The 15,454-nt window shown below is 40.8% G+C and overlaps 1 protein-coding gene across 1 annotated transcript in view; it reads left to right on the top strand.

Moving 5' to 3' along the window:
- The window catches only part of slc12a2 (solute carrier family 12 member 2), a 56,542-nt gene extending 44,101 nt beyond the window's left edge, over positions 1 to 12,441 (top strand). The window contains 11 exon segments of the mRNA XM_042732067.1: positions 100 to 240; positions 763 to 869; positions 1,177 to 1,256; positions 1,601 to 1,723; positions 4,500 to 4,547; positions 4,875 to 4,997; positions 8,093 to 8,204; positions 8,801 to 8,887; positions 9,317 to 9,452; positions 10,923 to 10,990; positions 11,921 to 12,441. Coding sequence (XP_042588001.1) covers positions 100 to 240; positions 763 to 869; positions 1,177 to 1,256; positions 1,601 to 1,723; positions 4,500 to 4,547; positions 4,875 to 4,997; positions 8,093 to 8,204; positions 8,801 to 8,887; positions 9,317 to 9,452; positions 10,923 to 10,990; positions 11,921 to 12,056 — 1,161 coding nt within the window. The 3' untranslated portion in view covers positions 12,057 to 12,441.
- Positions 12,442 to 15,454: the final 3,013 nt, after the last annotated feature.

Genomic DNA, 15,454 nt, shown 5'->3' with positions numbered 1-15,454 from the left:
TAAAGCTGCTCTGTGTTGACGGTGATTACAGTGTGCAGAATGAACCACGCTCTTTAACATCATGAGCTGATCTCTTCACACACGTGTGTTCGTTCCCAGAGTTCCCGGCGGCCCAACTTCAAAGAGCTGAACAGCGATATGCTGCGCTACCAAAGGTGGCTCCTCAACAACAGCTCCAAGGCGTTTTACACTCCTGTGGTGGCTGAAGACCTTCGCCAAGGAACCCAGTACCTGCTGCAGGTGTGTGTTTATAGCCCTAAGATTTGTTCAGTAATTGTCTATGGGGTCTTGCTCACTGGTTGATTTGAACGTTTTTATTTCCACACATTTGTACAGTCTTTACAAAAACTGTAAACTGTAAAACTGAATGTTTTACTTTAGCGTTTCCATTGGCCAAAGGCTCCTTTGCACCAATCAGCCTAATATTGGGCTTTTCTGTCCTTTGAATTCTTGACTTTCTGCTTGGTACACGTGAGCCCATAATCTGCTCACAGCTGAATTCTGTTATAACCTATTTGGAAATATTTCCTTCTGTGTGTGTGTGTGTTTGCTAATATGACCTACATTATGGGGCCACAATTGGCCTCAATAAAAACCTGCTACATATGCATCATTGGACATGCTAGTTGTGGCTGTAATTCAGAACATAAACATGCCAAATATTTTATTAAAAAAATGCAAAGCACTTTCTATCAGAGCTGAGGTTAGGGTTTGACATTTTTTTGCCTATGGAAATAATCCCAGTGTGTGTGTGTTTCACAGGCTGCTGGTCTGGGCAGACTGAGGCCCAACACGCTGGTGCTCGGCTTCAAGAACGACTGGCGCATCGGAGATATAAAGGAAGTTGAGACCTACATAAACCTGATGCAGTGGGTTTCATCTTCTGTTTGAAATCAATCAGCTATTAATAAAAAATCTTGTTGAATTAGTGAGGCAGCAGCTTTCATACAGTGATAAAGTGGTTTGTTTATTTTGTTTTTTTTGGCTGACGTCTGGTCATCAGTCATGACGAGTATGTGTTTCTAGTGTATGTACAGCTGAAAGAGCGTCTGGTACATGTTTATGAGCAAACGGGGGAAAGCAGCTTTGAAGTAAATGGTGTGGGTCTTCATCCTGTGAGACATTAATGCTTGTTTATTTGTGTGTGTGTGTGTGTGTGTGTGTGTGTGTGTGTAGTGACGCATTTGATTTTCAGTACGGTGTGGTCATTCTCAGACTGCGAGAGGGACTCGATATCTCTCACATTCAAGGCCAAGGTACAGTACTGTACTCCTTTCAAGATAAAGCGCAATCCGACGAATGCTTCGTAGTGCTGTTGATTTATCGTGAAGGCATCACCGTTCACTAGTGATGAACTACACCAGTAGAATATTGACTCTGCTTTACGTGCCCTCTCATGGGAACAAAGCATTTTAACCCTTTAAAGCCTGTAAAACCACTGAGATGGACATGCGTTGTGGACCGTCAGTGTTCGGCTGGATGAAATAGTCCGTGTAATGAGCTCGTTTTCTGTTGGTCATTAAGTGGACTTGGCCTTCATGCTAAATTTGAGTTTGCCTTGACCTCAAAGCAGTGCTGAACTTTCCGTTTGTTCCTGCAGATGATTCTTCAGCGATGAAGGATGTGGTGGTTTCAGTGGACATGAGTAAAGACTCTGATGGGGACTCGTCCAGACCCTCCTCCAAGGCCACCAGTGTCCAGAACAGCCCGGCCGTCCAGAAAGGTCGGTGCTTTGAGTTCGGTTGTTCTCCACAGAGAAACATGTGTCCTTGAAACATCCACTTGTTCTAGAAAAAGCTGAAAATGAAAATGCAGATGAGTTTATTTCCCAGGGGTTTTGTGAAATGTTCCTGCTCCGAGGGGAAGTCGTCTTTTGTGTCCTTCTGGGGCCGGTTCTCATCTGAAACCCTTCACAGGCCATCTCGTGCACACTGTGTTTTCTGAAGTCTCTGCCCAGCGCAACACAACAGATGAAGCGTGCTCTCCGAAGGGTCCGGCTGGGAACACCGCGAGTTTTGATGTGCGTCTGTGATTAATTACTCCGAGGTCTCTCAGCTCCATCTGACACTGGAGGGCTCTCTGAAGCCTGAGAACACAACCATAAAAACAAATACAGCCGCAAGCGATGATGAGCAGGGGTCAGGCACATGAGAAAGCTTGAGAAATGAGCAGAACTGGCAGATTTGAAAGGCTCTCTTGATCTCATCCGTATTTGATTCTGCTTCACAAGCTTGCGATTCAGTTCGATTTAGATTCCATTTTGATTATTTTGTTTATATATATATATATACCTATCAGGTACAATACATGTCAAATTCTCTCAAGGGAAAAAAACCCTCTCAACTAATCCAGTAAAATATACACGTGAGTCACATGTGAATCAGTTGGTACTACATTATTATAATAATTATTTTTCAATTCGTTTTTTGAAATATACACATTTAAATGGTTGCTGTCATGAAAGCTTGACAGATCTATTCAAACAAATATTGAAGCACAGTAAAAATGATATTGAATGTTATATGGTGCATATAACTATTTGGCTAAATGCTCCTCTCTAGAATATGTTTTTCTGGCTGACTAGTGAGTTTTTTTTTTGGTGTCAGTTTTTTTTTGTGGTGTATGTGTGGTTTTGTGTGATATTGTTATATAGGGGTATTTTTTGCGGTTTTGAAACTAACTGTGCAGTAACATTGTGCTGAAACTTATTAAAGAGGAGGAGATGATAAGTTCTCTTAAACGGAGGTGCTACAGCGATCTGTCTCTCACATCAGACAGTGCTGAAATGCCATTTACCTGTGTTTGAATATTGTAAAACAATGTACAGAATTTGAAATCTGAGACTTTTTCATTTCAGAAGTAAAAAAGCAGAAAGCTTATTGCTATTTATTGGATGGGATGTGCGCTTAAATGTTCTGTTCAATAATTTAAAAAAAGGCTAGACTATTCTAATCTTGGGATTTAAGAATCTTTTTTTATTTTTTTGTAAAAATTAGAATCGATGAATCTTGAAATCAGTATCTTTATTTATTTATTTTTGCCCAGCCCTGATGTCCATGTGTACCTGTTTTTGTAAATGTGCATTCACAAACGTTGTCTGATCAAACAACTCTTCTCGAGTTTTACGACATGACAGAAGATGCAGAAGCTGTGGAAAGTCTATCATGTCTGAAGGGTATTGTGATGGAGGTGATGTCTTGAGCGTGTCTGACGGGGTGTAAACACAGTGTATGGTATCTGCTCGGATCACTCAGTATATCTGCTGCAGTGATGCTGTGCTGGTGTGTTTCTGTAGGATCTCTCGCCACTTCTACTCTCACTTCAATACACATCTTTTATTTACAAACACATTCTGCATTTTACTAACAATGTCTGATGTGAATATGAATGTAGCCTGTACAGATTTGTAAAAATTATATTTCGACTGAATTTATTAATTTATTTGTAATAATGCACACTTGGTAAGTGTGACTGGATTTCAGTCATATAGAGTGGTGGCCAAAATTGTTAGAACACCTGACAGACCGTTTTTGCCTCCAAAACACGATTTGATTTCATAATGTTCATGAAACATGCAGATGGTTGCTCTGAGCACAACAAACATCAGATGAAGTTATTGACTTTTAACTTTAATATTTGGTATGTCCACCTTTCTCAGTGATTACAGCAGCACATCTCTCTGGCGTTGTGTCAGTGTAGATCCTCAGAACTTCAACACTAATGTTATCCCAGGTCTTCTGCAGCTCAAGCCAAAGTACAATAGATCTGTCCAGTTTATTTTCCAAATCGCCCCAGATTTGCTCAGTGTTGCTGAGGTCTGGACTTTGATGGGGCAGTCCATCATCTTCAATGTCCAGCAGATTCCTTCCGTCACAAGTCGTTCTGGCAGTAGTTTGTTTTATGGGTATTGTCATGGCCACTTCAACAAAAACAGCTGAAACCTTATAAACATGCCAAGTGTTGTGATGATTTTGGCCAGCTCCGTATGTACAGAGAATCAGATTTGGACTGACAGTCTGGAAGAGGCTTGGGAATCTTTACTCTTCGGATGATTGTTATGAAAAGATTTTTAATGAAGTGAGACCACCTATTTTATTTTATTTTTTTCTCAAGTCAGACTTTTAAAACCCTTTTCATAGAAGCCGTATTTACTTTTATGTATGGTTTAATATAGTTCATGTATTTACTTCTTCTGTTTTTGACTTGTTTGTCTCCTTGAGATATGGGTGGTGCTCTGTTGTAACCGGTCAGTCTGAGTGGGGCTCGTGTGGCGTCACTGGTCCTGAATGTCCTCGGTGAGGTCACAGACTCAGCAGCGCTGCTTGAGCGGTGTGCTGAGAGGGTGTGATGTCATCAGTGTGTGTTAATGAAGGATGATGATGGAGCTCCTGTAATAAACTGCAGCAGAACAAGCCTCTCTTTGTGTTTGACTGACGCACATGTTTCCCATTGCAGCATTAGCAGACTTTAACCTCTTGTGTTTTTCTAACATGATCCAGATGAGGATGAGGATGGCAAAGCCTACACTCGGCCGCTGTTGAAGAAAGGCAGGACATTTCTCTCACTCTCGTTCTGTCTCTGACCTGCATGCACTTTCTCTTGGTGACGGTTTAGGACGCGCTGCTTTCATGTTTCTGCTGGTTTGACCTCTGACCTTCACCTTTACGTGTGCTAGCGTGTGTTTCGGCTCCAACGACGTCACTTCCTGTCTGTGATCTAATACTCGGTGTCTTCCTGCAGGGCTGCTTCTCTTTCCACTGAAGACTGTGCTTCAGTGTCTTTGTTTCTTCTGTCTGTTTGATCAGTCTGCTAATCAGTGAGTCTGAGTGAATATTAAGGTGGATCTGCGGTCTGAGCGTGTGTTTGTGTTTCAGAGAAGAGGAGCCCGACGGTTCCCCTGAATGTGGCCGATCAGCGGCTGCTGGACGCCAGTCAGCAGTTCCAGCAGAAGCAGGGGAAGGGCACCATCGACGTCTGGTGGCTCTTTGATGACGGAGGTCAGTTACAATGCATTGTGAAACCTGGAATTTGGCCACGATTTGGTTTTATTATATTGGAAACAATTCATTCTATTTTCCAAAATATGATGGAAAAGCAAATGTAACGGGGGATTGTATGCAACATGGTGAAAATACTCACATGTTAGGTTGAGCGTAATCTCTGCTGTCACATATGAGCCACGTTTGACTGAAATAACTAACACTTACCCTAGAAGTTTCTTCAGAAATAACCTCAACTTATGCTTCCATAAATGTAATTCCAGGGTAATGGGTTTAGCCTTTTTCTGGAATGCTGCCAGTGGGGAAAAAAGTTTGACCTTAACCCATGCAATTGCGTCTTCCAAGACACTGGGGACAGTTTTACTAAAGCAGTGCTATTCACAACATCTGGTAAGGTCAGAGAAAACTACACCTAGCTTACAAGCTGTTAGGTATGACAAGAAAAAAGATATGAGTGATTTCATGTCCTAATAATGAGACATGGACACTATTAGGACATCTTCTTCTTTGAGGCACTTCCAAAACTGTCAACAAAGACGTGAACATAATTCATGTATTTAAAAAAACTGTATTTCCATCTCTGTTTCAACAGTTCTGGAAGTGTGTAAAATGACTGTACCCATGTGTACAAGTCATCTGTGTTTGGTGAGGAGTTTTTGGCTCGAGGTCTGCATTTAAAGTCACAGCAGAGGTTTCTGCAGACCAGTCAAGTTCTTCCACACCGACTCAATCAATCATTTCTTTCTGAACCTTGCCTTATACACAGAGACACTGTCAGGTTATAAAAGAAAAGGCTCCTGTTGCTGTAAAATTAGAAGCACACAATTCCCTAGAATATCACTACACGCTAAAACATTCAGATTTTGTACTCATGGAAATGACTAAAGTAGTCAAACCTGTTCATTAGATGGGGGTGTCCCAATACTTTGGAAATATAGTGTGTCACAGTCTTATGCTTTGATAAAAAAGAAAAAAAAAAAAGAAAAAAAAAAATTGTATGCCAACAGTGTTCATTTTGGCAGGCATTTTTGATTTAGTCTTAGTCTTTATCTTGAGCTTGGTAATCTTAGTCACATTTTAGTCATTTGAGTCTTTCATAGTTTTAGTCTAGCTTTAGTCAACGAAAAGTCATTGCATTTTTGTCAACTTTTAGTCACTACATTTAGTCAATAATTTTAACCAAACTGTAGCTACCAAAATGTATTTTGGTAGCTATTTTATATGTAGTCTTCAAACTAAAATAATCATTAATTCTTCTCTCTTTAGACCAAATCAATTAATCTTATATTAAGAAATTTGAATCAAGGACTGAATTTGGAAAAAACTTGAATAAATTCTGACAGTTTTCATTTTTGGGTGAACTATCCCTTTAACAGTAGTGAAAAAGGAGCAACTTAAAAATATTATTATATATAATTAAAAAAAAGAAGCACAGTAAGACAAATACAATAGAGATACCAATTAAACTCATTTTTCAGATACTGTAGGGTTTTACTTAACATGTATACATTTATTTAACATCTTTTGTTGGTTAACATTAATGACAGATAGGTATTTAATTTGGAATGCTGTCCTTTTAAGACGGAAGGCATGCATGAAATACTGACACACGTTCAGTTTTCACCCACCTGTTCACGTTCAACTTAATCCATAACCTACTGTATTTACATGAGATACTCTACACGATAAACATTTGGACTGCTGTGTGTGTATTTGAGCGCTGAGAACTGATCGCGCGCTGTATTTGAGACCTGAGGAAGTGGAGCGTGCGCGCAGGGCGCGCGACAGAGAGAACACTTCTTCTATCAGCGCGATTCTGCCTATCTCGCCTTCACTAACTTTTAAGTTAATCGACAACGAATTGTGACTCCCAGGAAAAACGGGACGTCTGGTTACCTTATCCATACCCCTTCGGGTGCTGAGGCCATTGTTTCAGATCGCTAGTTCGCTAGTCTATCCATCCACTGCGGCTGCTATACTGACTAGATATTCAAACGCCTCTTATCCAATCGTAATCCAGTGACAGGGACGCACATTTTGAAGGACAATAGCCTATAGGATGCATTTTGAATGTCTGGTAGTCCTCAAATAACATTATAGTCCAGTCTCGTCTAGTTAACGAAGACGCGGCATAAATTTTGTCATAATTTTAATGTTCGTTAACAAATATTTTTTATCGTCGTCTTCGTTAACAAAATTAACACTGTATGCCAATTAAATTTCAGTTTTTCTTAGAATACTGCAGGTTTATTAGGCTGCTGTCACTTTAAGACCTAATGCTCAGATTCAATACAGTGACACGCATCTGATAACTGTCAACCGTTTACAGTCATTTCAGACATATCTGGCTGTGTTTACATGAATACTTAGTAAAATGGACAGTTTTATGTTTCTGCTGTGTATTTGGCCACTTGGTTGTGATGAGCTGTGAAAGGACTCTTGTTTTCAGTCCTCCTCCGTGTGAGACAGACAGCTCTCTCTCTGAGAGCACATAAACCTGTCAGACCGCATACGAGTGCAGAGTCACTGGCCCTGGGCCCTGCTGTCCAGTACTCATTCTACAGGATTTCTGTTTTAAACGCTGTTCATCACACTAGCTAACTCATTCAATACGTCCGTGTACCGTATTACTCGTTGAATTATGTGTTCTGGACGGGATGTAGATTGCTGAGGAGGTTGGTGGCTGTTCTAGACACGAGCGTCAGATGGGAAGGCTTCCTAGTTTACAAGGCAAATCTGTATGAGCTCTTGTCTTCCTCTGTTGAACTTTATAGCCGCTTTAAAGCTGTAAAGACTGTCATGTGTTAATTCTCACACAGACGCGTGCTTGTCATGACAGCAGTGTAGTGGCTCTGCAGTGTTTCACTCACACACAAACACTGACAGCTGTGACGTAAGAGCAGGTGTGTAAGGCAGCAGTACAACAGCGTTTCCTTCGGGAACGGCCCTCTAGTTAATATTGTTTATATATCTCTCTGTTATTTCATATGTTTGGTACAGTATGTGTGATTTCTACTGCAACACTAATGCATCCTCTGCTGCTAGAGCAGGTTGATTGTTGTTTGTAATCAGATGTCCCTCGTCTGCGTCAGGTCTGACTCTACTGATCCCCTACCTGATCGCCAACAAGAAGAAATGGAAGGACTGTAAGATCCGCGTCTTCATCGGGGGCAAGATCAACCGAATCGACCATGACCGCAGAGCGTACGTACTACTATCTGGAACCCAATGAAATCATGCTGTAACCACTCATTCTTTCAGAACTATATCAGAATCATAGCTAAAGGAATAAAAAATATGCTTTTCCAAAAAATGTTTCGCCTCCCGTCTCACAGATAGTTCAGATGAGCGGGACTGTGGATGGTATTAGTATGCCAGGTCTCTGTCTCATGCTCGCTCTGAATGTGCATGGAGGTATTGTGTGTGTGTGTGTGTGTGTGTGTGTGTGTGTGTGTGTGTGAGACTGAGACAAATGTTTCCCATTGTCCTCCGCAGCTGCTGCCAGAGCCTTTGTTAGCTATAATTAGAGGTGTTCCAGCAGCGAGGTGAGCGGTCTTTCACTGACATGTTCAGCTGCACATGTGTAGATTCAGTTTCATAGCTCTGTCGAATCCACGCTGGGGTCATGATGACGCATGGAGCTTCTGGATCCTCCAGTCATCTGCACAAAACCTTTCAGGAGCGTTTGAGGAACCGTCCGAGCAAACTAACTGTTCAATGCAAGGAGGCAGTCGCAAATATTGCATGCATTATTTATGATTGCCTGATAAATATGTAATGAGACTTTGTTCTGCCCTTAGCATGGCCACACTGCTCAGCAAGTTCAGGATCGATTTCTCTGACATCACGGTCCTGGGCGACATCAACACAAAGCCCAAGTCAGAGGGGTATGAACTACACCACACTAATCTCAGTACATGAGCTCCCTCCTCAACGCTGCGTCACGGTTGATTGTTTGTGGAATGTGTAAGAGATTTGAGGACTAGTTTAAGGTTTATCTTTTTGTTCATTTGTTAGCTAAAAGCATAGGAAAATCCATTCAGCAATACATAATGACTCAGAGAGTTTAGTTTTAACCATGGCTGGGTGTGCAGTTAACAGAAAACCCCTGAGCAAGTATCAGCTTCCACAGATCACAGTTTAACACCTGATTTCAGAACTGATGGTCTTGTGTTTGACGTCAGTAATCCATAGAAACCCTTAGATCATGGAATCACTTTGAAATGGCTTTGTGATTTGGATCATTAGTAGCACGTTTCTGAGGGAAAGTTCCAGTTCAGCGTTCTCGGCGCTGACCTCTTGTGTTTGTTATTCAGTTTGACAGAGTTTGCTCAGATGATCGAGCAATATAAGCTGAGAGAAGATGACATGGAGCAGGAAGCTGCGGAGAAGCTGAAGAGCGAAGAGCCCTGGAGAATCACAGACAACGAGCTGGAGCTCTACAAAGCCAAGGTCTCAACACACACCTCCTGTCACATTTATTCACAGAGACGCTGAGAAATGAGAGACGCACGAAGCAGGAGCTCACACGATAGTATGGGATTTGATTGGAGTAATTTCCCACTCTGAATAAGAGTGGAATAAAGAAAACACAAGTATAGAGGAGTATTTGTGCTTCCAGACTATTGTCTCTGTTCTGTTCTCTAAAATGTAAAACTGGCCATTTCTAAAACTGAATTGATCATACAAGCAGAGCGTTTTTGTGGTGTTTGGAGCCAATGCAGAAAAACTGTTGTCTTTACCATATGAGAGTCTGTTAAACTTCACTAAACGAATGAGTGTGAGCCTCTGCTCCACAACCAGAAACAGACAAAGGGACTCTTCATCATCTATTACCAAATAAACCTACTCTATAAATTAAAAATTTAATCTTACGTAACACACTGGAAGAAATGCACAAAACGTTGTATCTTCAGTCTTTATGTAACATATTTTGCCCAGCTATGATGTGTGCTGCTGGATCATTTTGTGAACCTCTCAGATGATCATTTGAGGAAGGCATTTCAGTTAATAGGATAAAAACCAGGTCCTGTCCGACTGAAAGAGCATCAGCCTGGGTCTTCTCTCAGTCTGGCCCTCATCCCACAATGATGAGCAAGCAGTTTAGTAGGGAATTATTTGGTATTGTTCTCGCAGCACCTTTAAATGTTAATGTTAGGGTTGCTTGTTTAATCAAAACATGCAGTGCAATGTAAAGCAACACTATGAGGCACTTTGTGGTGTTAGAAATCCTCTCCTCGTTGGCAAATAAATTATTTGAAGACATTATAGTTATATGATTTTGATCTAGATGGACCACTCTCTGCACTGACTCCCATTTATATAGGATTTTAAGACCTCACTTTTTCATTTGAGTAATGGTATAGAAAAGAGCAATAAGTTGGTTGTTTGTCAAGAGAGGACAAAGAGGACCCAAAATTGTGCCTGTGGTACCCCACAAGTGATGAATGCAAAGTTTTAGAGATGAGAACAGAACCACGGGAAGTAGCCCATAAATTTCGGAAAAAGAAGTTTATTCAAGTGTGCTATTAGTATACTTCTTTTAAACTAAAAATAGGGGGATATGCTTTAAGTTTACTTTTTTATGTACTTCTCAGAAATATACTTAAAATGACATTTAATTATACTTGACTTATACTTACAAAAAGTCTAAATATACTTGAACTATACTTAAGTATACTTAATAAAATAAACTTGAAGTATACTACTTTTTGGTAAGGGATGACCTATTGAGCATTTGAGCGAAGTTTAAGGTTAAGACGAAGACAGCTAGTCTAGAACGCTCATGACTCAGTGGAGTAAAATGATGGTATGTGCACTGTTTCCTGTTTCCAAACGCTTGTCTGCAGAGTTTGTTTTCTCAGCTGCGAACAGATACAGCAACTTCAGTCTTCCTGCTAATTGATTTGTTTGTTTCCTCAGAGTAACCGTCAGATCCGACTGAACGAGCTCTTGAAGGAGCACTCGAGCACAGCCAACCTCATCGTCATGTAAGTTACCATCACCAGCGCTCCAGTGACATGCTGCCACCTCCTGGTGTAGTGCTGTGACTGTCAGAGAGAGACTCGTATCAGCACTGCTCAGTGGCTGCGTTCACATGCACACTTTTTGGTTCAATCGGACTGAATTCATTCTGATTGATGAATCTGAAGCTAGTGTTTACATGAATGCTAAAAAAAGTGATCGGGTTGATGTGAGTGTTTATATGTCACAAGCTTTTGACATGCACACACTGCACAAATAGTGAAAGTGAAAGTGACATATAGATAATATAGAGTTTCTCACTGTTCGCACATAATAACCACTCTCTTACACCTTTTCTTTATTTGTTTTTAACAGCAGAATTAATATACACCCGTTTATGGATGAATATACATATAAACAGCTGTGCTGTGCTGCTCATATTTATCACGCAAAAAAAAAAAGAAAGCCCCTCCCCGCACCCAAAACAGGTTGCCTGTGGATGAGTATCCAAGACAAGGTTGTCCTGCTCCACTTCACAGCTGCCGAGTGAAAGGAGAGTTTTATAATAACAGGACACTCATTTATACAACACTTTATTGAAAACGAAGAGCCGCTCGTTCCATGCGTTATACGTCATTATTTCTGCATCATTGCACATGCGCAGCTCTTTCAGTTTCCTGGTTCAATCCGACCAATCGTATTAGAAGAGGAATAAACCACCCCCTTCGATCCGATCGAAATTTCATTCATTTATAGCTCAATCGGATCGAATAAGGTGTTTATATGAACGTTTTTTAATCTGATTGAGCCGACAATCCGATTACAAATGGACTATTTGGGTGCATGTAAACATAGCCAGTGTGTCCGCAGAGTGAAGTGATGTTTGAGAGAGCTGTTTCCAGCCAGCTCTGATGTGTGTGTGTGTGTGTGTGTGTGTGTGTGTGTGTGTGTGACAGGAGCATGCCGCTGGCCAGGAAAGGAGCCGTCTCCAGCGCTCTTTACATGGCCTGGCTGGACACACTATCCAAAGACCTGCCGCCCATCCTCTTAGTGCGCGGGAACCATCAGAGCGTCCTCACCTTCTACTCGTAGAGCGCTCTCAGACGAGCACAGCACCTCAGACTGATGATGATGATGATGATGATAGACGTTTCTCGACAGAGCTGAAACAAACGGACTCCTTCCAGGCCGCAGAGCTCAACAGGAAAGATCATCGTTTGGTGGTTTATTGTCCTCAGCTCACAGGTTTCCGAGCACACCTTGTTACACTGATTGTTGTTATCATTACTATGACTGTCACAACTTTTTAAGTTGTGGATTTTTTTCCCTCTTTTTTTTATTTGCTCTTGATGAAGCAATAATCACCTCATTTCTTATTTTCTCACTTTGAAGAAAAACACGATTCTTTGCCACACTTTTTATAGCCTTGTGGACGTGCCTTCCTGTGCAATCAGATTCAATTCTTACACTTCTCCCTGACTGGTGATTTATAACGAAATAGTGTAGGCTGCTTGTTTTTCTTGGGTTTTAAATGTAAATCTTCCTTGATTTTATCACGTTTTAATGTGAGTGGACTGAGGTTTCCACCACGCCGCATTTGAAAACACTTATTCGCTTTTTTGTAGGCTGATATTTTTTTCAGAGTTTTACGTCTTCCTTTAAGCATTGAATGAGTAGTGTTTGAGTATGTTCTTGTTACAATGATCCACCTGAACTACAGGGTGATTACAATCATCTTTCAAGTAGTCTGATGTAAAAAACTTTACCAGAACTGTTAGTTTTCCCTAGCGTGCAGTTGAATTGTTTGTGGTGTGATGAAGAGAGGCTGATGAAGGAGAAAGAACCGTCAGATCCTTTCAAACGAACAGTCCACCAAATAAGAGCGAAGCCCTCCAACCACAGATCCTGCTACAGACCGGACCTTTGCCTTAACAGATGTTTTTACTGTCTTCAAGCCATACTGGCTAGTTGCTTGACCGAAGCAGAATGTTCTCCAGACCAGAAAGTCCTCCCATCTTCACACTCTGATGTTTTATAGAGCATGCACACCGAGGTGGGGCTGTAGCGGTCTTTCTGCTTTCAGCGGTCAGTGTGTTTCTGTGGTTCCAGGCCTTCACTGGAGATCCTGAGATCTGTTAATGTGTGGTTCGAGGCTGTAGAATGTAAACGGATTTGTTCCTCTATGCAGATGGCCTGCGTGCGACTCGTTGAAATCGTGTATCTAAACTCAGGATTGAGTGCCGGGTTCATCGTTAGCGTTGGTTTTTCTTCAGAGCCGTTAAGAAAAAACCGATGCAGATTCGCTCTGTTTTGTTCCTGAATGTTTGTCTGGTTGACTCTAGTGATTGAATGCTGGGATGTTTGAGCAGATGTTTGTCGTATGGCCCATCATTCCTTAGTTTAAAACCATAGCTAAGCGGAGTGTTGGTCAGTTGGCCTCATGGGTAAGCGTTTGCGTGTCTATTGCGTTCTGGCTGAATATGACGGCTTTCGTCACGCTTTGACTTTGGTTTCCAACACTAGTTTTGCTCACAGGCTCAGTGTGTTGTGCTGTCGCAGTTCTGTGTGCGTTCGATTCACAGCCTGAGAATTACTCTACGTGACAAAGTTAGAATGAATATATTATTCATATTTATAGTTCTCAATATAAACTAGTATTTAAAGTATGTAACTGTGGGCGCCGCATGTTTGATTTGAAGTGACGCTGCCGGTACAATCTTCTGTATGTTGGTGTGACTACGGCACTCGTTCACCCGACCGTGACTAAATCACCCATTCTATTAGCTGTTATCTTGAATGATTAAGATACCTGTATACTATATTTTAGATATAGAAAAGGCAGCGTGTGTCACAAGCATATAACGTGTGTTTCTCACTGATCTAGCTGCAGCTGTAAAAGCGCCTCTCAAAGGTTCCTCTGGCGTTTCTGTAGAAGAAGACCGTTTTTTTTTTTTTTTGCCCTGGGCATGTTCTGGCATTTCTCATCCTGCAGATTGTGTTGCCAAAGTCTGTTTGATGTTCTCTCGTTAGCTTATTGCTGCGTGTCCAAACGAGTTCACACTTGGAGGTCAGCGAGCTCCAGCTCTAGTTCACACTATACTTCCTCACTAACTTGTAAATATCTTTAACCTAAGCAGATTAATCAAAGGAGTGGAATAATAACAGCGAATTAATGTGATGAGAAATATATTTATTTCAGGGTTTTCTTCTTTTCTTTCTTCTGTTACAGTAGTTTTATGTGAATTAATTTTCTTTTTTTAGTTGTTTGGGTTTAGTCTGCAGATTCTCATCTTTGGTCTCATTCTTCAGTGTTCGGTCACATTTCTATCTTTTATACACCTTTTAAAGATGGCTGTGTTGACCAGTGGTTTGAGTTTCCTGCTGAACCACGAGGGTGGATCTGATCGACTGATTGTGCTGGAACAGTAATGTTTTGGATATACTGTACTGTACTGTTATTTGTCACATGTATGCTTTTTTCTAACATTTTAACGGTTAAGGGTATCAATGCTTTGTACATCTTTATTGCAATATATAAAAATAAACTGAAATGATAATCAGTTGCTGCAGTCTGTTTTTGTTGGTGATGAGCATCTTTCCACGTCTCCATTCAGTCCGTACAGTGCATGCGGAGAGTTCATTTAGGCCCGGGATCTGGAGCTCAAGTCTCTAAAGCACTAGCTACCGCTGTTTACTATTAGCATGCTGATTATACGTTGATCCAAAACTAGTGTCTTACAGTCCACCAAGCTCAGCTTACACTGAAGGGACTGACCGTGTAGCGGCCCTGCTTCATGTGCAGGGGATCTTTACACTGTATGAATTATACTGTCAGAGTTAATATGATACAATTTTGCAATGATGATTGGGAAAATAGAAATATCTACTGTATGCTAGTCTAGTCGTCGAGTATTACAGGTTTTTAGTAATTTGGCCTATGCACTGGTAATCACATTTTCTCAATTTTACAACATGTAAGAATTACATGGCAAGTCAGTATTCTGGCATTTATTACATGTAAATCCTTTATGGTATCTCATGGTTTACCTTTTTTTACAGTTCACACTTGGCAACAATTTGTGTACTGTATAGCTGAAAAAATGGTTGAACTTTTCAGCATTAATGCTGTTATTTCCCTGACTGTGATGCAATCCATATTATATAAAGCATAATAGAAATGACTTAGCTGTTACCTGATGGTTTCGTTGTTACTTGTAGTCAAAAGTGGTCTTCAGTGAGTCATGATTTCCTTGGCACTAGTAGTCAAGCGTGCCGAGTTAATAAGGCAAGAGCTACAGTCTAGCAGGTTTAGTTACTGTCTGATAATCTACACACCCAACTTGTGAAATCTTTTTATTAAACCATTTATATGTCAGAAAACTTCATATCAGGAGATCCATTAGACCCATAACATTAATGGTCAAAATACAATGGCATCTGTAAACATTTTTACTTATAAATTATAATGGTACAGTTGTAACTTAATTATA

Source organism: Cyprinus carpio, chromosome B10, assembly GCF_018340385.1.
Source record: "Cyprinus carpio isolate SPL01 chromosome B10, ASM1834038v1, whole genome shotgun sequence".
Classification (NCBI taxonomy): domain Eukaryota; kingdom Metazoa; phylum Chordata; class Actinopteri; order Cypriniformes; family Cyprinidae; genus Cyprinus; species Cyprinus carpio.
The sequence above is the reverse complement of the archived record's forward strand: the minus strand, read 5'-3'. Positions and strand labels throughout refer to the sequence as shown.